Here is a 21,604-nt window from a genome sequence, read left to right as displayed (position 1 = left end):
TCTCTCCTCTCCTCTCTCTCTCTCGGCGTAGAAGTAGTAGCCAGATCAGAGTGGCACAGTTTGGGGTTGGTTTCCAGGAAAGGGGAGCTGGAGGAGGACGTCCCGAGGCTCAGAAGTCTGGACGTCCTCCTGCTGTGCCTCCGGTGTGAGGAGGCGGCCATTCTTTTGGCTTTTGTAGAGTTTGGAGAAGAAGGTGACGCTTTGTTGAGCCGAGCGGGATTGTGCCAGAAACATGCTTTTTCTTTTGTTTCTCCTCCAATCTGAGATTGAGGGGATATTTCAGGAAACAAAAGGCAAGCTTCCACTGGAAGTGATGGTCTGCACAGTGTTGGTGGGAAATCCCAGTTTGACTTAAAGGTAGCACCAGTAAGGTGTGGCAGCTGTAGAAAAACTACTCCAACAAAGCTACTGCTACCAGAACATGCTGCATGAACAAAGGTGTGTGTGTGTGTGTGTGTGTGTGTGTGTGTGTGTGTGTGTGTGTCCAGGCTACACAGAGCAGTGACTGTGTGTCTTACTGTACATCACACATGACCTCATTAGTGCCGGCAGTTTATTTTTAGCTCCTCCTCTATTCATCGGCCAAACGGCCGCAGGAAACGGAGCGTGTGTGGAGGTTAAATTACACTGCAATACTGGTGGGGGTTTTAGTGTCAGATTTCTTGTTTTCTGTGGTAATTGTTCATGTTTAGTTTTGCTCCTGATCCTTCAAACCGTGTTCTACTTATGTTATGCCTATGTTATGTGATATTAACTTTTATAGGGATACAAATTAATTATTTGAAACCTTTTAACTGTGTGTGTACTGAAGAGGTTATTGATGTTGGCACCTGAACTGAAAGCTTCCTCTGCATGTATGAGAGCCTTGATCAAGTCTTTCCTTCAAAAGCAAGTACGCGTTTCTTGCAGTGAAATTCAAAGTGTTGAAACAGACCATCAGAGAGAAGATGGTCTTCTTAAAGCTCCTCATCAGTGAAACCAGATGACATCATGCAGGTTCACCAGAGCTTCTTCTGATCCTGTCCCCTCTCACTCCCCCTGTGGCTACTCTCAGACCGAGCTGGAGGACCTGCTGGAGGACCTGCAGAGTGGCGCCCAGCAGCAGCAGCAGCTGTTCGTGGGCCAGCCGCCGGTCAGAGGGCCGGCCTCCTCTTCGTCGCCCTCTTCCTCTGCGGCGCCCGGATCCTCTGTGGACAAACAGAGCATCATCAGTGACATCCTGCAGATGACGGGCGGCGGCGGAAGCCCCAACCAGCACAGAGCCTTCCCTCCCATCAGCCCCGCAGGTACGTCTGCAGCAGTGTGTATATATTTTGATGTACAGTACAACTGCAAGGAGACGCAGAACAACGACAAAGAGACGCAGGACAACGACAAATGTGTGTGTGTGTGTGTGTGTGTGTGTATCTATCTATCTCGTCTTCCTCCCAGCAGGCTTTAACGGTGCCAGGCCAGGCCAGCCGGGTCGAGGTGCTCCTCCAGTCAGGATCGCCTCTCTGGACGGCAGTGTGGGCCCCAACGGCGGCCGGCCATTCCCTCCTCAGCACAGGAACAACGGGCCCTACTCCTTACTGCAGCAGCAAGGCATGATGGGAAACCAGGCCGTGATGGCCAACCAGGCCGTGATGGCCAACCAGGCCGTGATGGCCAACCCAGGTGAGGCAGGAGAAGAAATGGTATCCCAAATGCAGACGCGGGATAATTTTCTTTTCTTTTTTTAATGACTCGGAATCTGTTCTCACCAAATCAGGCATGCTGAGCAACGGGTCCATGCGGGGCTCCATGCAGCAGGGCTGGGGCCCCCAGGGGACGATGACGACGAGCCGGAACCCTTGGCACGCGAGAGGCCCGCCCGGGTCCAGAGCCATGGTCGGCATGCAGATGATGAGCAACGGTGAGAGCAGGAAGCAGGAAATACAAGTCACCAACTGACCCGACTCGTCAAGAAACGGACATTTTATGTGCTTCTTCTTCTTTTGTTTTGTTCGCCACCGCCTTTTCAGAGATGGAGATTGGAAGCCCCGTCTACGCTCAGCAACAGGCTCCGCCCAATCAGACGGCGCCGTGGCCGAACCGGATGATGGCTGTGGATCACTACGGCCACCAAAGGTGCGTCGTTCACTCCGCCCCCAAAAGGCGCGAAACGATCATAATAATATTGTGTTTTTAAAAAAGGCGAGCAGAGTTCAGGTGTGAGCATTTTAAAAAAACGAGATACCTTCCAGGCCGCCGCCGTACGCCGCCCCCCAGGAAAACGGGATGCGGTGCTGCGGCACGGGGCCCCCCGAGGGCCCGCCGGACGAAGGGGCCCTGCTGAGCCAGCTGTGCTCGGTGCTGAAGGACTACGAGGGCCTGGAGGAGATCGACAAGATGCTGGGCATCCCGACTCTGGCTGGACAGGCGAGTCCCTTCAGGTTTTTTTATAACGTCTTTGACAGCTTTTGGGGGATTTTAGTGCCTATTTTGATAATAATCACAATGTATACATGCAAAATGTACGCAGTAAACAGAACACCTGGGGGCGGCTTCTGGGGCTTCTGATCGTCCTGAACCCGGAATATAGAATTTAATATATAATATTATTGTTAAAGCATATATTTATTTATTTATTACCAGCACATCTTTTGTCTCTCCGCCACACATCTCGTCGACTACTCAGACTCTTATATAAACATGCAGCACACACACACACAAACACACCTACGCACACACACACGCACACACAAACCTACACAGACACACACCTACTCACTCACACACCTAAACACACACATTCCTAGACACACACCTACACACACACACCCCGCCTCCCTCCCCTATGTAATCTAATTGTGCTTCATCATGTCATTGTCTACGTCTTCGTACGTTGTGTTGTCCTCCTCCGTGTTTTTTGTCAAGAGATGGAACACAAAGCGTTCGATTCCCTCGCTCACCCCCCGTCCTCCCCCCCTGCAGGGCCCCATGTCGGACCAGGACCAGTACCTCGGGGGCTCGGACCCGGCGGCCAGCATGAAGCACTTCCTGTACAGCCAGCACTACGGCGGCCCGCCGGCTTACGGCGGAGCGCCTCCCGACGGCGGCTTCCACGGCCCGTCCATGAGCGGCCACACGGGGCAGCAGAGAGCCACCGGCTACCCCCCGATGATGAGGATGCCGGGCGGCGCGGGGCCCAGGCCGGTCGGTGTCCGGCCCTTGGGGCCCGGTCCAGGAGGGCCACCGCAGCCCAACAACCTGAGGCTCCAGCTGCAGCACCGGCTGCAGGCTCAGCTGGTGGGTGACAGACATGTTTAAAATCATTCTTCTTCCAGTTTAGGTCTGACTCTAGTTTAGTTCTGTTTGTTTTCAGGGTGCGTTTGTTGGTTTTAGTTTTAGTTTCCGTCTTTCGTCAACGATACCGTTTTATTCAGCTTCAGTTTACTACAATATTTTTCTATGCTCACTTTTGTTTTAGACTCGTCGTCCTGCGTTGTCGTTGTAATGTTGAGTCAAACTAACGCACCGCCGCGCTGATGGAGACATCATGACATGACATGATTATGATATATATATATATATATATATATGATGATTGCATACACAGACTGCATCCTTATATATATATATATATATATTTTTTTTTTAAATGTATTTACTATGTTTATTATTTACTATATATTTATTTATTTACTATATATGTTTATTTATTTAGTATACATTTATTTATCTATTTATTTACTATATATGTATTTGTTTATTATATATATTTACTGTGTATATTTATTTATTATGTATATATATTTACTATGTATATGTTTATTAACTATATACATATATATAAATATATATATGTGTATATTAACTATATACACATATATATATGTGTATATATATATATATATATATATATATATATATATATTTACTATATCTATTTACTCTTATTTACTATATATATATTAATATATAGTAAATATATCCGCATATGTTTATTTATTTAATATATATATATATATATATATATATTCATATTTGTTATGTGTATTCATTTACAATATATATATATTCATTTACAATATATATTTATGTATTTACTATATATATATATATATATATATATATATATATATATATATATATTTATTTACTATATATATATATATAGTAAATCCGACAGGATCCGAAATTCTGACTTCCTGGTGAGGCTCTTTTATAATCAAACATGTCGTCTCTTCCTCCCTGAGAACAAGAACATTTATTTAGATGTTAAATTCACACCTGGAAGTCCTCGTTTAGTTCTTATTCAAGCGGCTCATTTCCATGAAGGCAAAAGACATCGTTGTCTTATTCGACATGACATTCAAAACGAAGACGTCTCTTTTTTTATTTTATAATGTTTTCTCATATTTCACGCAACACGACAGAGCTCCTTGTGTTCAATCAGCAGCCAGAGAGGAACAAATGTGCTGCAGCGCTCTGCCTCATCAGCAACTCCTGCTGCTGAGACACTTAAAACACACACACACACACACACACACACACACACACACACACACACACACACACACACACACACACACACACCATACACTCACTCATAAAGATGATTGCATACACAGACTGCATCCTTTGTGACTGACCCCATTCCCCATAATGTTCCTCTGTGTGATCGTGTATACAAGGTCTTTATGTTCTAAAACTATATTCCTCTGCACGAGTGTTTTGTTGTATTTATTTATTTTTTACAGTCGGACGTTTTAGGACTGTTCGTCTTCAGGGGGCTTACATTTTTAAATGTAATAATTCTCCACAAGGGACTTACTTCTCACTCTAGTTCCACATATTGAATCGTAGACTGCCACCAGGTGGAGACTTGAGGGAAATATTATTATTATGGTTATTAACTTCCCAGTGGATTAATGACTTCAAGACAATATTGTTTTGATGACATGTTCTGTTTAAATGTGCAAATCAGGTATTATCTCATATAAATGTTCTAATTTTAATTAATATCCAGAACAGAAATCTGAACGTTGTAGCCTGGTATATAATTATTTTTATGGAGACTGTTTTATTTATTCATGACAATAACAATATAATAAATAAACATAATAAATACAGTGCCGGTGAATAGGGTAAAATAAATGCATTACTAAAAACTTAACCAGATGATTACTGACATTAAGACGATTATTTTTTGTATTTCAAGTTTTCTTTTATGAGATTTTATGTTCAAAGATGCAAATAAGTAACTTTCTGTGAATTTAGAAAAAAATTACAGTCATATACACAAAGTAGTAAAAACAAAAATATTTTGGGTGATTTATGGAAGCATGTTGTCAAATGAGCGAGATTGTTCTGAAACCTGCCGATACAACATTCATAAACTGGGATGTTTTGAGACGAAGCATATTTGTTTTGTCGTTTGAGTTGTTGTTGGGTCCCGTAATCTTCCATTAGGATTAAATAAAGTTCTATGTCTCCTCCCACGTAGAACCGGCAGCCAATGGGGAACCAGATGAGCGGAGTGTCCAACATGAATCTACCTCTAAGGGCTAATCTACCAACCCAGGTCAGTCTACGTATATATATATATATATATATATATATATATATATATATATATATATATATATATATATATATATATATATATATATATATATATATATATATATATATATATATATATATATATATAACTTTTACATTTAGGTTTTGCACAAAAAATAAATACTTTCTTTTTCTCACTGCATATTTTTAGAAAAAGCACATAACCTCTGACGTGTTACACACTGTGGATTTAAAAATGAATTTACCTTTTTGAAAAAATAAATAAATGATAACATTTGATAACTTCAATGAATAAACCACTTTGAGATTTAGATGACACACAAAAGTGTAATCAATTACAGATTGTGCGACATATATCGTATTGATAATAATAATGACACTTTGAAAAAAGACCATAAAGTCAGTGTATAGTCAGTTGAAATCATGCAACTTTAGTTGGGTGCTCGTTTCCTTGCATCCATAGAAAAAAGGCGCTTTGTGAACTATTAACGTCCTGAATTGTGCACAGTTTATCTTTAGCAGCATTAGTTTGCAGCCGGCTCTATTAAAGTACCTGTCACCTTACTATGTATTACATATCTTATTATTTTCTTTCTGCAGGGAACCCTCAATGCCCAGATGCTGGCCCAGCGTCAGCGCGAGTACCTCAGCAACCACCTCCGCCAGCGGCAGCAGCAGCAGCAGCAGCTACACCAGCAGCAGCAGCGTGCCATGATGATGCGCGCGCAGGGCGTCGGCGTGCCCAGCGGGGGCGCCGCCCCCACGCCGATGCCCGTGGGCGGCACCAACCCGCGGCTGCCGCAGGGCGACCCGCAGCAGTTCCCCTACCCGGCCTCCAGCTACGGTACCGGCCTGCCCTCCCCTTCCCCGCCGCCTCACCCCGGTTCCTCCAGCCCCTTCTCCTCCCCGCTCTCCCCCGGCCACCACCAGGGCATTGTGGGAAACATAGGCGGGCAGTACGCTGGGGTGATGAGCCCCCCATCGCAGCACAGCGCCTACCAGTTCAGCACCTCAGGTAAGGCATGGGCGTTATGGCCAAAAATTCAAATCACGGTATTTTGGAAGATTCTGGCGGTTTCACGGTATATCACAGTATTTTTTTTCGAGTACACGCCGGCCAACTGAACAGCTGTTGCGAGCGGTGAGCAGCTGTTTGTACGTTGGTACATAGAGCGTGTTAGGAAGCTAAACATGGAGGGACTTAGGACCCAGGGAAATGTAGGTGAAAAAAAACAGCGACGGAGTTTCTTCTTGTTGAGATAGTGGGCAAGCTGTACCCAGCATGCAGTTAGGCGGTGTAATTTTATAAATGTACAATTATTAGTGTTACAAATTGCTTATGTGTCACAAACTGTTGTGTCATGGTTATTATTGTTGTTATAAAGTTTTAACCATGAATAAAGTTAGAACCATGACACGTAAGTCGCTCCGACCGCTGCTCCCTCAGGGGTGAAAAATACATTTTGCTTCCTGCCGAAGAGCGACAACAGTCGTTACAGCTCTGTATGACAGTATATGAGAAATTCATGCCGTATGGAAATTTTGAAACCCGTATGCTTTTTTTCCCACTTACTCTAATCCTCTCTGTGTGATTATAACCAGATCACAAACCAATCAGGAGACTAGAGGTGGTGTTTTTATTTAGTTTCTTTTATCATTTTGGTGAAAGGTGTGACAGACAACATTTCTACTCAAAAAACAATAATACAAAATTTGGTTTTAGACATTTATTTACATGTATCTACCATTTTATTCATATATTCCATTGCTTTTGTGAACCTAAGACCTTAGGTAAACCAATTTCCATCACCAAGACAGTTCGTCCACATGATTAAATTTATGTTTCTACAAGAGATGTGAAGAATTTCCAAAATCGAGATTACATTTTTCAGCTCCAGGGCCATATTTTCTCTTTACACTTGTGCCTTAGGACCAGCGGAAATACACAAGGGCAAAACTGCCACAAAGAAATATGATTTTGCCCCTGATATCACTAGAAGAGGGGCAAAAAATGCCCCCAAAATTCCCTTTAATAATTAGGGGGCTCATTTTTGGGTACAAGACACAAGCACGTTGGCTCGTTTCTATTAAACCCGGAGCAGGAGAGCGACTCCGTGCTCCTTACAGGAGACCGAGTGCTGCAGTCTTCACCCTGGGAGCGTTTCAAAGACGCTCTGCTTTTCACGCCACATATTTTTCGACTCTCTGTCCACTGGTGTGTGTGGCTCAGCGCTCACCTGTGCGCGCACAAGTGTCTGTGCACCAAGTACAGTGAAGAGTTGTAAATGTGCGATCATAGAGAGAGAAATGACATGCCGTTGTGTAGATAAGATCAATAACATAAAGCCGTTTAGTTTGTTTAATAACAGAACAAGGTTCAGACAGTGGGGGCAAAAATTGCCCCTACAAAATATGTAAATTTCCTACCCTGCTTAGGACAATGGTGCCTCATTATGTAGAGAGCTGAGCTTGTTCTGCAATGTTTGATGTAACACATGGGTATGTATCTTATATGCAAGCGCCTTTTAAAACGTGAATTTAAGAAAGTATGTAAAATCCAGAAAGTTACCTCAGTCCCCAGAGGGTTTAAGGCAGAATGAGTAGGATTTGAATCAGAATTAGAATCAGAAACCGTTTATTGCCAGGAATGTTTACACAAACGAGGAATTTTGCTAGGCGGAAGGTGCAAACATTAGACGAGACAAACAACAATCAGCAGTCAACGACAACAACAGTGCAATGATATTTAAATCAAGTATAATATAAAGATAAAGTGCTCAGACAAATAGATAACGTCAAGTGTATGTTAAAGTGACATGTGTGTTTAAGTTCAAGTTAAAGTGTATGTTAAGTGGCATGAGTGTTTAAATATGAAGTGTGCAGTGACCGGTAAGAAGAAAGAAAAATAGTCTGAAATATTGTCTGCAAAATAGTCCTGTGGTGACAGAATCAGTCAGTGGGGGACCCGGGCTCTGTTGATGAGCCCGACTGCTGACGGGAAAAAACTGTTGGTGTGGCGTGAGGTCTTGGTCCTGATGGACCTCAACCTCCTGCCAGAGGGAAGGGACTCAAACAGGTTGTGTCCAGGGTGAGAGGAGTCAGCTACGACCTTTCTAGCTCGCTTCAGTATCCTGGAAGCGAACAAGTCCTGAAGGGACGGCAAATTGCAGCCAATCACCCTCTCAGCAGAGCGGATGATGCGCTGCAGCCTGGCCTTGTCCTTGGCAGTGGCTGCAGCGTGCCAGACGGTGATGGAGGAGCAGAGGATGGACTCAACGATGGCAGTGTAGAACTGCACCATCATTTTCTTTGGCAGGTTGAATTTCCTCAGCTGCCTCAGGAAGAACATCCTCTGCTGGGCCTTCTTTGTGATGGAGCTGATGTTCAGCTCCCACTTGAGGTCCTGGGAAATGGTGGAGCCCAGGAAGCGGAAGGACTCCAAAGCGTCCCCTCTCATCCAGCACACAGGATGAGAGGGGCGGGTGGGGCTGCATTCTTTCTGAAGTCCACAACCATCTCCACTGTCTTCAGAGCGTTGAGCTCCAGGTTGTTTTGGCTGCACCAGGTCTCCAGGTGGTTAGTCTCCCACCTGTAGGCGGACTCGTCCCCACCAGAGATGAGTCCAATGAGGGTGGTGTCAGCCGCGAACTTCAGGAGCTTGACGGACGGATGACTGGAGGTGCAGCTGTTGGTGTACAGGGAGAAGAGCGGAGGGGAAAGAACGCAGCCTTGGGGGGAACCGGTGCTGATGGTCCGAGAGCCTGAGACGTGTTTCCCCAGCTTCACGTGCTGCTTCCTGTCAGTCAGGAAGTCTGTGATCCACCTGCAGGTGGAGTCGGGCACGTGCAGCTGGGAGAGCTTGTCCTGCAGCAGAGACGGGATGATGGTGTTGAAGGCAGAGCTGAAGTCCACGAACAGGATCCTGGCGTAGGTTCCTGGGAGTCCGGGAGCAGTTAGATGCTGGAGGATGTGATGGAGGGCCATGTTGACAGCATCGTCTACAGACCTGTTGGCCCTGTAGGCGAACTGCAGAGGGTCCAGGAGTGGGTCAGTCAGGGTTTTCAGGTGGGACAGGACCAGGCGCTCAAAAGACTTCATGACCACAGAGGTCAGGGCGACGGGCCTGTAGTCATTGAGTCCTGTGATCCTGGGTTTCTTGGGGACGGGGATGATGGTGGAGGCCTTGAAGCAGGCTGGAACGTGACATGTCTCCAGGGAGGTGTTGAAGATCTCAGTGAACACCGGAGACAGCTGATCAGCACAGTGCTTCAGGGTGGAGGGGGAGACTGAGTCCGGGCCCGCTGCTTTGCGGGGGTTCTGTTTTTTAAACAGTCTGTTGACGTCCCTCTCCAGAAGAGTGAGGGTCGTCACTGGGGAGGGCGGTGGTTAGAGAAGCGTGAGCCCCTGATGGGCTGGGGGAGGGTGGGCTGATGGTCTGTGGCTGGCTGATGGGCCTGTGAGGGATGGTGTCAGGACTGCTCCATTGTCTATCAAAGCGACAGTAGAACTTGTTCAGCTCGTCTGCCAGGCGGAGGTCGTTCATGGCGTGGTGGGTTTTCGGCTTGTAGCTGGTGATCTGCCTGAGCCCTCTCCAGACAGAAGCAGAGTCACTTGCTGATAGCTGTTGTTGCAGTTTCTCAGAGCACAGTCGTTTAGCATCTCTCACCGCCTTGCTAAACCTGTATTTCGACTCAGTATACAAGTCCTTGTCCCCACTCCTGAATGCCTGGTCCTTTTGCAGCCGTAGCTTCCTGAGCTCCGCTGTGAACCAGGGTTTGTCATTGTTATAACTCACCCTGGAGATGGTTGGAACACAACTGTCCTTACAGAAGCTGATGTAGGAAGTTACAGCCTCTGTGAACTCATCCAGACTGTTAGTAGCAGTCCTGAATACATCCCAGTCGGTACAATCCAGGCACGCCCAAAGATCCTCCAGAGCCTCACTGGTCCACTTCTTGAATTTCCTCACCACAGGTTTGTAGAGCTTTAGTTTCTGCCTGTATGAGGGAATCAGGTGAACCATGGCGTGGTCAGAGTTTCCCAGAGCAGCACGTGGAACGGCGTGATAAGCCCCACTGATTGTGATGTAGCAGTGGTCCAGAATGCTCTTCTCTCTAGTAGGGCATTAAATAAACTGTCTGTATTTAGGGAGTTCATGGCTGAGGTTACCTTTGTTAAAGTCCCCAAGGACAATAACTAAAGAGTCCGGGTAGGTCCGCTCCACACACCATATCTGCTCGGTGAGCGTCCGCATGTAAACACCGACCAGGATGAATGAAGCGAACTCACGGGGGGAGTAAAATGGTTTGCAGTGGCTGATCAGGGATTCCAGGTCCGGCGAACAGTAATGTAGAATCACTGTTACGTCGTTACCCCAGCCGTTTGAGTAGAGTAGTAGTGTTGGAGTAGAAGCAGATTCCTCCACCCTTCATCTTGCCGGAGAGCTCTGTGTCGCGGTCCGCTCTGAACAGCTGGAAGCCAACCAGCTGGAGCGTGAAGTCCGGTATCGATCCACTGAGCCAGGTCTCCGTGAAGCACAGAACGGAGGAAGAAGAAAAGTCTCTGTCTCTGTCAGTTTGTTGCACAATGAGTGGACGTTGGAGAGAAATATTCCCGGCAGCGCTGTACGAGATCACCCGTTTACGGAGACGGACCAGCACGGTTTCCTCTCCTGCGGCGTCTCACTGCGTGAGCCAAGGTGAGCACACCTTTCACAAGAATGTCCAGTAATTCCACAGAAGTTAAAAAAGTTGGAAATAAGTCCGCTGGAGTTGTCCCCCTGATGTTCATGAGCTCATCTCTGGTGAAAGAGCTCCGGGAATCACAGCAAAAAACAGTATTTAAGACAAAAACAACACAAAACAGAGAGGCAGCCATCTTGGACAACCACGGACAGATGCATTCTGGGTTTGGAGACAGTTCAGTTATTTCTACGCTGGTTTCTGCCCCTTCGGTAGCTTCCTCTTCCATCTCCTGGTCATTTCGCCTTTTACGTCGAAGCTTTTCAACTTTTTAAAAGTCGACACTGACATTTGTTTCTCGGTTCTTTTCTTGCTTTGATCCTTCCCGTTGGTCTGGTCTGTGTCTTTGCAGGGTTTCGTACGGTCATGGAAAAAGCTGGAAAAGTCATGGCATTTTAAAATGGTTATTTCCAGGCCTGGAAAAGTCCCCAATCCCCAAAGTTTTGGAAAAGTCTTGGAAATGTGTTATATTCGTATGTTCATGACGTTCATTTACGCCGAGTTTGAAATAATTAATATGCTTCTAAAAGAATGACGCTCAAAATATAAGCAGGCATCCATATAAATGTTTATTCTTTTAATCAAACTATTGTCTCATTCATTTGTGTCATTTAATGTTTACTGTATGCTTTGTATTCTCATAGTTTAAATACTACATTTTCTCCCTTTTTCATGTTTACACCGAGATTTCCAAAATGTTTGGTCACAGAGTCATGGAAAAGTCATGGCCATTGGTCAACATGTGTATGAACCTTGTCTTTGTGAAGGATCTTGAAGTAAACTTATCGTCTTCGTCCTCTGCAGGAATGCAGCACCAGGACCCGGTGTCGGGCTTCCCGTGCGGAGCCGCGACCCCGCAGAGCCCCCTGCTGTCCCCCAGGAGGGGTCCGGGTCAGAGCCCCATGCTGCAGCAGAACCAGAACCAAGCCCAGGGTCCGACCCAGAGGGGCGCCCCGGCCTACCAGTCGAGCGGCGGGTGGCCGCAACAACCCGGCAACGTCTCCGCTAGCGGCAGGTATAGCGGCCGGCCGCCAGATCGTTTTACACCGTTAGCTTGTTGCATTGTTGTTGTTTTTATTGTTGTTGACTGTGTTTGCCTCCTCCCAGCGTGTACCCCCAACAGTCCCAGTCGCAGTACTCCACACAAGCCAACGGAGGGATGTACAACGGCAACGTGAACCTCGGGGTCCTGGGCAACAACGGGGGCAACGGGGCCCACATGTCCGGACCGATGAGCGCCATGAACACGGAGCAGGTGAGAACTTCAAATGATGACGTCATCGGGGGCCAATATGGACGTTCCTTATCATCGATTTATGGATATTGATTGTGTTGTAGGTTGATTTAGATTAATTTAGAGGCAGATAAAACTCTTCCTGCTTTGTTTTTCCGTTTGAGATAAAGGCGCATCATCGTTTTCATCGAGTTTTGAGAGACGATCACGTTCAAGTTGTTTCCTTTATAGTTATTCTCAGTATTTATGTATTTTTAGTCGCTGTGTTCATGATTGTTGTCGTTTTTTCTTCTTCTGCTGCAGGTGAGGGACGGCAGCCTGATCATGGAGCAGCTGGCGGGGATGGACATGATGACGCAAGAGGGGGAAGCCAGTTCTGTGAGTGAAGAGATTATTATATACCTTACTATTATATTTTAGCTTGTTTAATGCGCTTTAATGACCGCTTCTAATGAAGTGTGAACGTCCTTTTGTGCCCTTTGTGTCGAGGCCTTATGATGGATGTTTTACATTTATAGCTAATTTGAAATGTGCTCGATAAATAAAGTTACCTCGCCTATATTATGAATATTAAGTATATTACTATTATTATCATCACATAAACAAAGTGTTATTTACAGTAATGGTTAATCTGATCCGGTCTGCTCCTACCACCGTGTGGTGGACCTCAGGGCTCCAGTCTGGCGCCACTTTAGTTCTCGGTGTACGAGCTACACTGGAGGACAAAAAGCACATTACAGACAGGCAGACAGACATTTTATATTTGTCTATGCAGTTATATGTTGCCTTTTATTACAATAATTTCAGGATTACTTTGTTGTTTTGTATATTTCCCCCTCGATAAATGATATGATTTTTTTTTTTTTTTTTGTCGTTGATAGAATTTCTGCTGACCCCGGCTGCGGTTGAGACGATGTGACACTCATGCAGAGCCTCCTGAGGCCCCTCAGCTCTGCTCTGCTCTGCTCAAGACGAGCGTCGAGGACCTCAATGGGAATGGCGCTCCCTCCACTGACCTCAAGGCGCTTTGTGGGAGACGACCATGAACTGTGTGTGTGTGTGTGTGTGTGTGTGTGAAGCTAAAACAGTTCGACACTGGAGAAGAGCTTCAAAACAAAACCTCTGGATCTGTTATGGTTCTGTTTTAGATCCTGACTGAAAGAAAAATGTCAAAATGAAATATTTTATAGGTATTTATAGTTTTGAAGAAGTTTTTAGAGATTATTTGTATGACACAAAAAAAAAAAATCAAGGATATCTTTTGTTTAAGAAATGGTACATTTTGATGTCAATTTTAAAATTAATATATTTCTGCTGTAGTTACAGGGAGCTGTATCCCTATTTAATGACTTTTTGAATGAAGGTGAATGTGTATAGATCGTGTACATATTTAGATTTTAAATACAACTTTTCCCTCTATGTGGTTTTGCAAAAACAGCAGTTTGGAGTTTTAGTCCAACAAACTAGAAATATTTACTAAAAAGTACTCTATAAGGAGAGTAGAAATATTTAATTGGTTAAAGAAAACCTCGGTGGGCGGAGCTCAAGAACCACAAGACAACAATGTGTGTGTATATATATATACGATAGTATACCAAAAGTAATCAGAATAATATGTTATACTACTGAATTAATATATATAGTTCATAATGTTGTAGTCGTTAAAGGTGGAGCAAAGTTTAATTACTTTATATACTACCAGGTGTTTTAATCCAAAATAATATATATATTTATTTTTTGGGGTTGATTTACATTTAAATAATCTGCAACGCAACTTGACTTCTGTCAAAAGTATCACAGTGAAGTAAAAAGTACAACGCTGGCCTCTGAAATGAATGGATTATGAATTTAAAGTTGCATAAAATGGAAAGTAAAAATACCATTACCTCAAAATGTAAGTACATACTCGAGTGTGTACTTGTACATGAACGTCAGTCCAAATTTAATCAGACAGTTCATTTTCTCCACCCACTGAGATTCAACCAATGAGATAGTTTCTGCCTCATAAGCAGCTTTTGCCCCTAAAAGAAACGAATAAACTAAAAACTACTACAGCAGACTGTAAAAGTCCACCGAGAGGAAAAGAAAAGCCATTTAAAGAATCCTGAATGTCAAACGCAATCAGTAACTCCTGATGTTTAGATGAAAGTGAAGTATTTTCTCTTTATTGTCACTATATATATTCATTGAAGATTTTTCTTTATTCATAGATAAATATTTCACCAATTGCAAAATACTGTAATTCATGCCAGTATCTTACGATGCTCAAGACGTAATGCCTTAGATCTGTGATTCTCCTCTGCAGTTTTCCTGTAGATCTCATCAGAAAAAACAAGAAGCGATGGAACCTTTTACCGCCGACACAACCGTAAATACCAAATCTGTGCGGAAAAGTTGGGAAAATCAGGACATAATTTTGAATGTTTCTGTACAAAACACCACAAGAGAAGCTGTTAAGTTATCAAATGTTAGATGTTGAGAGTTTTGGAGCATTTTATTTTGGCAAACGATGGCACGTCTTTTACAAGCAGCAACCTCTGCCGCTGAGAAACGAAGCCAGCAGCAAAAAAAACTGCAGTTCCTCAAACGACCACTTGAGGCTCCAAAACGCCAGTCATTCCTCCCATAGACCTCTATATTAAAATGTCCAACTTTACAGCAGAAATACATGTTTACAGCCCGGGACAAGAAAACAATTTCGGCCTCTACGGCTAATCTAGAACATAGATAATGACAACTGTACAAAGGGAGGTTTTAAATATCTAAAAATAAATGGACTATACTAAAGGTAAAAACTAAGATTGCATAAAAGTTCCTCCTCATCAACTGGAACGTCTTCACTCGTTTTAAGTTGTATTTCACTGAGATGTTCTGTCAACTGCTGTTCACATTTTACTTTTATTTCTTTGTTTTTTTTTACTTTTTTCAATTTTAAGACACCACATGTATGTAGACTTTTTTTTTTTTTTTAGGTGTTATTAGCATCTTTAAATAATTGTAATATTTTAATAAGTTCTTGTTTGTAAAAAAAAATCTAACAATCCTTGGAAAGAAATCGTGAAAGAAATCGTTTCTACCACCAGATGGCGCCAGAGTCTAGCAATGTGCTCGTCCTTCACATAGTGGCTTCGAGATCGCAAGCAGCGAATTATACTTTTTTTTTTTTAATTTGGGATATTTAAAGCCGAGCTGCAACAGAAACATCTGGAGCGAGCTAATAGTCCACGGGGAAACTACGTCCCATAATATTTCACATTACAACATTGTGCGATAGTTATTGTGTTGTACAAATAGTGCAGGTCAGACGGAGAATAAAGCTACAGAGACACGGATTGATTTTCTTTGTGCTGTAATGTAGAAAACATGATTATTGTATTATTATAGAGAGTTCATTGTTTTGATCAGCAATATGTCAAAGAGGCGTTCAAAGTTCACAGTTTTGCGGTATTTAATTTTTTTCTTCTTCTCTGCTCTCATATTTCGATATCTCAGCGGTCCAATAAACACACACGGTTTATTCAGAGTGGTGTTTTTATTATGCAAAAGTCCAGACGTTCACACCACTTTATGCAAGGTGCCGACTCTCATGTTGCTTCTGCCAATGCTGCTCGTTAATTTATGATTCATGCCACTGTAAATAAATTATTTTTATTGAGTGGGACGGCCTCTGACTTTTCATTTCTCCTCTCTCTCTCTGTAAGGAACGCTTTACACCAGCAGGGGGCGACGTTCGACAGGAAGTTGAAGTAAACGAGGTCAAGCTGCAGTATTTATTAAATACTCATCACTTCTCTCCTGATTGTTTCTGTGTTTTTTCATTTCAGTTACAGAATAATATTAAACTTATCATATTTTAAAGATAAAGTGCCAAAACTAAAGGTAGGGGTTTTAAAATGTTCTAGTCACATTCAAGTTATTAAAGTTAGGATGTTTTATAGTATTGATGAGCGATCTCTCTGTGTGGCTTTAACTATGCTCTATGTGACGCATAATATGTATTTATTTAGATATTAATGCATTGAAAACCAAAAGGACACACAAAAGGCCGCTTCATATTTCTTACATGAGAGCAAAACGCAGACTTTGTGATGCTTTTGTCTCTTTGTTGATTTGTGTCTCTTTCTAGTTGTTAAGCATCAATCTGTTTATGTCTCTTTGTGGTCATGTTGTGTCTTTTTATGGTCATGTTGTGTCTCTTTATGGTAATTTTGTGTCTCTTTATGGTAATTGTGTGTCTCTTTGCAGTTGATGTGTGTCTCCTTGTGGCCATTTTGTGTATCTTTATGGTCATGTTATGTCTATGTATGGTCATTTTGTGTCTCATTGTGATCATGTTGTGTCTCTTTGTGGTCATTTTGCTCACCTCTACCTGCACATGTACCTCTACCTCTACCTCTACCTCTCCGCTTGTGGAACTTCGAGGCCTGTGTTGAAACTGGGGAAGTGCTTTTGAACGATTCACCGAGCAGGAGGGTGTAGCCGTGTTGTTGAGGTGCATTATGGGAAGTGTAGGATCCAGCAAATTGGAGCTTGACCCCATATCAGCAGTAATAAAAGTCTGGATATCTGCAAACACTTTATGACTTCATGACTTCATAATTCTATCCATATTTCCATGTTATTCATCCTGACATTGACCTCAAATCTAAGTAAAGACGCATTATTTGGCCGTGAGTGACGGACCTTTTTGTTACAATGATATTCTATTTTGAAATATGACGAGCCGTCAACGGGCGTGAGATGCCACACGGTGCTCAGAGATACGGCCGAGGAGATAAAGCTCACACACACGATTGCTCAAGGTCATGCACTTCTTGAAAGGTCAGGAATTCCACCGTGTGGCTCGTGGAGCTAAAACAATCGAATCTTAGAACTTTATGATTATAGATATACAGTTGAGCTAAGATCTGGACTCCCATTGGACGACCCGGCTCTCTGACTCAAGGGACCAGCTCGTGAGAACCAAAGGAGGTCAGAAAAAGAGAAGACGTCTCACTCTGATTATATGTACAAACCGCAAACTGGGAGCTGGATTTAAAAATGAGCAGAAAAAAAGGCGAAATAATATTTAAATGTTTGCAAGTGCAAAAAGGTTTTGTGTGTCTTTGTGCATATTGTGTCTCCTTATAGTTGTCATAAGTCTATCCGTGGTTTTGTGTGTCTTTGTACATATTTTGTCTTTGTGGTCAGAGATGGGCAGTGTTTATATTACTTGTATTTGAAATACGTATTTCAATTACTTTGAGTATTTTGTAATTTGTATTTGATCGGGCCAATAAAAAATCTAACGTAATTTGTAACAAATTACTTTAGATTGGAATAATTTTGTATTTAAAATACTCAAAATACTTTCTCCACAAATCAAAAAACTGTTCATTTGTCAACAACTGGTTTTAATTCTATATTTTGCTTTTATAGTATATGTAGGCCTAATGTGTGATGCTATATGTGATGAATATGTACCGTTGATACAAAGCCAAAGTGTATGGGCTCCGCTTGAGCCCCAGCCATAATTCTAAAAAATTCCGAATGGTTTTGCTTACCCATACTAAATACAGAATATCTCCTCAACCACAAGGGCTATTTGAGTAATTTCAAAAGGTACAATATACAGAAAATAGGTTTATATAGCAGTATATGTGTTACTGATTCATTGGTTGATGATAGAACACAGGAAAGAAGAGAAAAAAAAGAAAAAATTGTCTGAAAAAAACAAACTTCCAGGATGTATTTTCTCTTTTTAATTATGCATATCATTGCTTTTTTAGCAATAGCAATAGTGCTATTGCTATTTTTTTTTTAGCAATAGCACTATATGTCTACAGCATCTCTGCAAAGTTTGATTAAGTGAAGTTAAATATTTTTAGTAATTAATTTACTGCACATTTCGTGTACCGTAAGTTTAGGTCTCTGAAAGCCAAAATGCCCTAACTTTCTTCCTGGACCTTGGACGCCTCTGGTTCCACAACAGAGGAGCTCTGCTCAAGCAGATGCACCAATAAATACCTAGCAATGCCGTGTGGAATATTGTTTCATCCATAAATATGCTATATTTTAGTTTTTTGGCTGGAATGTGGTTGATATCAATTGGCGGATTCCGTAGGTCGTAAGCTTTCAAGAAAGGTGCGCCAATCATGTGTGACACCAAGCTAGGGATATAAAAATAGATATTTCCATAACTTGGGGAACCCTCTTGATTCACTTTCGAGTCCTCTCGAGTCATATTTATGTTTTATTTGTGTTATAAACATGTACAATTGACTTATATGCTCTTGTAAGGCTTTGCAGTTTGTTTTGCTGTGTCACATCAGTGGCTCTGGTATCGATTCATGGTAGTACGAGGACTTGGAGAGTGAGGAAGACCTCCTGATGAAGAATTCTGCCCGCTGGAGTTTATTGAGTTTTAAGTCCCATTAATAAAAATATGTATATACATATTCAATCAAGTTGTTGTCTTTTAATAGTGTCTTTGCTTAGTTAAACTGACATTCTGTGACTGTTCTTCCTTGTGTGGTCCACCAGAGATTTGTGTACTATATATATATATATAGCCCACACCTGAAGACCAAAATTATACTATACCAAATTGTGAGGAAACGGAAAAAAGTATTTCCTATATTTTAAATATATGTGCCAGAAATACTGGTGCCAGAAAATGTAACAAAATACAATACATGTATTTTGTTACATTTTCTGGCACCAGTATGTTGTATTTTATTTTAATACATTTATTTGAGGGGTATTTTGCATTTTGTATCAAAATACATTTTGATGTATTTTTGCCCATCTCTGTTTGTGGTTGTCATAAGTCTATCTGTGGTTTTGTGTGTCTTTGTGCACATTGTGTCTCCTTTAACCAACAACATATGGAGAGTGGTTTTGTGTCTCTTTACGGTCATTAAAAACCACTCTCCATATGTTGTTGGTAACTTCTGTGCTGTATCCTAATAAAGTAGAGTGAGTCATCTCACACAATGTAAGATCTTTGATCAGGATAGTGAAAGTGTGTGTATGCGTTCGTGCGTGCGTGCGCGGGGGTGTGCATGTGCACGTGAATCTGGAGGGCGGTACCCACTACACTGCAGTCTCACTCCTCTCAGACACCGGCAGTGGTACTTAACGGAGGAGCGGAGGTTGTAGAATTGCACATTTAATTATTATTTATAATATATTTTGGAAGTGTTGGCTGAGTGGTAGCGTTGACAGGCAACATGGCGGCGGCAACGAAGCGGCAGGACACGCGGAAATTCATCGAGAATCTGTCCGGCGCCGGGAAGTCCATCGCGGTGCTGACGAGCGGAGGAGACGCGCAAGGTAACGCGGTGTCCCAGAGGGTTCCGTTATCGGACAGGCCGCGCTCCGGTAACGGGAGATGACGTCAGATAACGGGAGATAACGGGAGAGGATCCGTTGCTCGTCCCGCAGCATTTACGGCCGCATTTACGGAATCACTCAGTTTAGTTTGTTGCATCAATAGTTATGCAACCGTGTTTATTTGGAGAAAACGAGCAAGCGATGTCCGATAATGAAAGCATGGCCGCAAAGGATGCCCTTTTTTATTTTATTTTTTTTTTAACATGGATGCTATATATTTATCCGGGCGAAATACCTTAAGTATAATATTAATATCCATTAATAGGTCCGTTAAAACATTTAGTTAATATGTGCTTTTAAATCAGTTTGAATATCAACAAGTGATCTTCTTTACGTAACCTCTTTGCACCATTGCGTTTATATGGACAGGATACATGACGCGCACGTGCGTGTGTTCGTGCATGCGTCTGTGCTCGTGCACCAGGATTTACAATGTATTATGTCAACCTTGAATGGGTCATGAAGTTTCTGTGGTATTCCCATACAGATCTGTCAGTATGTAATGATTACATTATTTATGTATTTATTTATGTATTTATTTATTTATTTATATATATATATATATATATATATATATATATATATATATATATATATATATATATATATATATATATATATATATATATATATAATCATATTATTTAATTTCTTACTGACTTAGGACAGCAGGTACTTGTATTGTTTAATACTATCTAACTTGTTTGGCTAAGTAATAGTTTTTTAAAAATTAGACCAAGCACATATTTAAATTAACTTATTTTTTCTCAGTTATTACAGTAAATGTAGGAGCACGTGTCTCGCGTCACTGAGGATGAGGTGTCGAGTGAAACCGAGTAAAAGAGCCCACTTCCGGTTGAGCCCTTCGCAGTGAACGTCACATGGTTCTAGTTTGAGCCGCGGCGCTTTTATTTTGAAGGCGGCGTGTATCGACTTCCGGTATGTTCGCTGGTGGCTTTACTCCACTTCCTCTCACTGGAGGACAAAAAGAGAATTAAATGAATGCAACTTTTATTATTATATTTATATTATATATTCATATACATATTTTATAAATATATGTATTATTATATTATAATATATTATATGACCCACCACACTGTCCTTGTGTGGGTCTGTCTCATGCTCTCCATCTTTTGCCTCAGCTCTTGTTGGCTGTTGCGTAACACCGGCTCCCTATAGGCTGCAGCACGTCACCGTGCACGTCACCGTGCAACAGCATCATGTGTTCCTCTGGCAGCGCCTGGGATTTAATTAAAGAGTCGCTCATGCGCTACGCGTCCTGATCGTCCTCATTCACAACTCTGCTGCTGGCCGGGACGCTTCAAAGAAAGAGTTGTTTATTGTGTTGTTTATTGATCACGTCCACTGCCGACATGTCAACAAGCCGACAAATGAAGACGCTTTTACCCAGGAAGCTCAGCAGCACGTAGACCTCGGAGCTCCTTCCACTTGTCTCTGTCACGGCTCACAAAAATATCTCGTGAAATCGAGAATACCTGAAAAATTCAACATTTTAAGACGTTCAAACCCGTCTTTAATTTGACGTGATGCCACGCAGGAGCGCCGACCCTATAACCTCACTGCAAGAGGACACGCGATTACCATGGCAACTTTACCTAGCCCTCTGGGGAGAACACACACACACACACACACACACACACACATACACACACACACACACACACACACACACACACACACA

General features: G+C 42.6%; 1 protein-coding gene across 1 annotated transcript in view; it reads left to right on the top strand.

Moving 5' to 3' along the window:
• Nucleotides 1-13,509, top strand: part of LOC306754171 (nuclear receptor coactivator 2-like) — a 21,958-nt gene extending 8,449 nt beyond the window's left edge. The window contains exons 7-18 of the mRNA XM_079238089.1: nt 1,055-1,286; nt 1,435-1,656; nt 1,751-1,894; nt 2,004-2,109; nt 2,226-2,400; nt 2,956-3,270; nt 5,471-5,548; nt 6,151-6,565; nt 12,096-12,306; nt 12,399-12,546; nt 12,829-12,903; nt 13,407-13,509. Of these exons, the coding sequence (XP_079094215.1) occupies nt 1,055-1,286; nt 1,435-1,656; nt 1,751-1,894; nt 2,004-2,109; nt 2,226-2,400; nt 2,956-3,270; nt 5,471-5,548; nt 6,151-6,565; nt 12,096-12,306; nt 12,399-12,546; nt 12,829-12,903; nt 13,407-13,418 (2,133 nt within the window). The 3' untranslated portion in view covers nt 13,419-13,509. The remainder of the gene's footprint in view (nt 1-1,054; nt 1,287-1,434; nt 1,657-1,750; nt 1,895-2,003; nt 2,110-2,225; nt 2,401-2,955; nt 3,271-5,470; nt 5,549-6,150; nt 6,566-12,095; nt 12,307-12,398; nt 12,547-12,828; nt 12,904-13,406) is intronic.
• The last annotated feature ends 8,095 nt before the right edge of the window (nt 13,510-21,604 follow it).

The sequence above is a fragment of the Taurulus bubalis genome (assembly GCF_910589615.1).
Source record: "Taurulus bubalis genome assembly, chromosome: 1".
Lineage (NCBI taxonomy): Eukaryota > Metazoa > Chordata > Actinopteri > Perciformes > Cottidae > Taurulus > Taurulus bubalis.
This window is presented reverse-complemented; position numbering and strand designations above follow the sequence as displayed.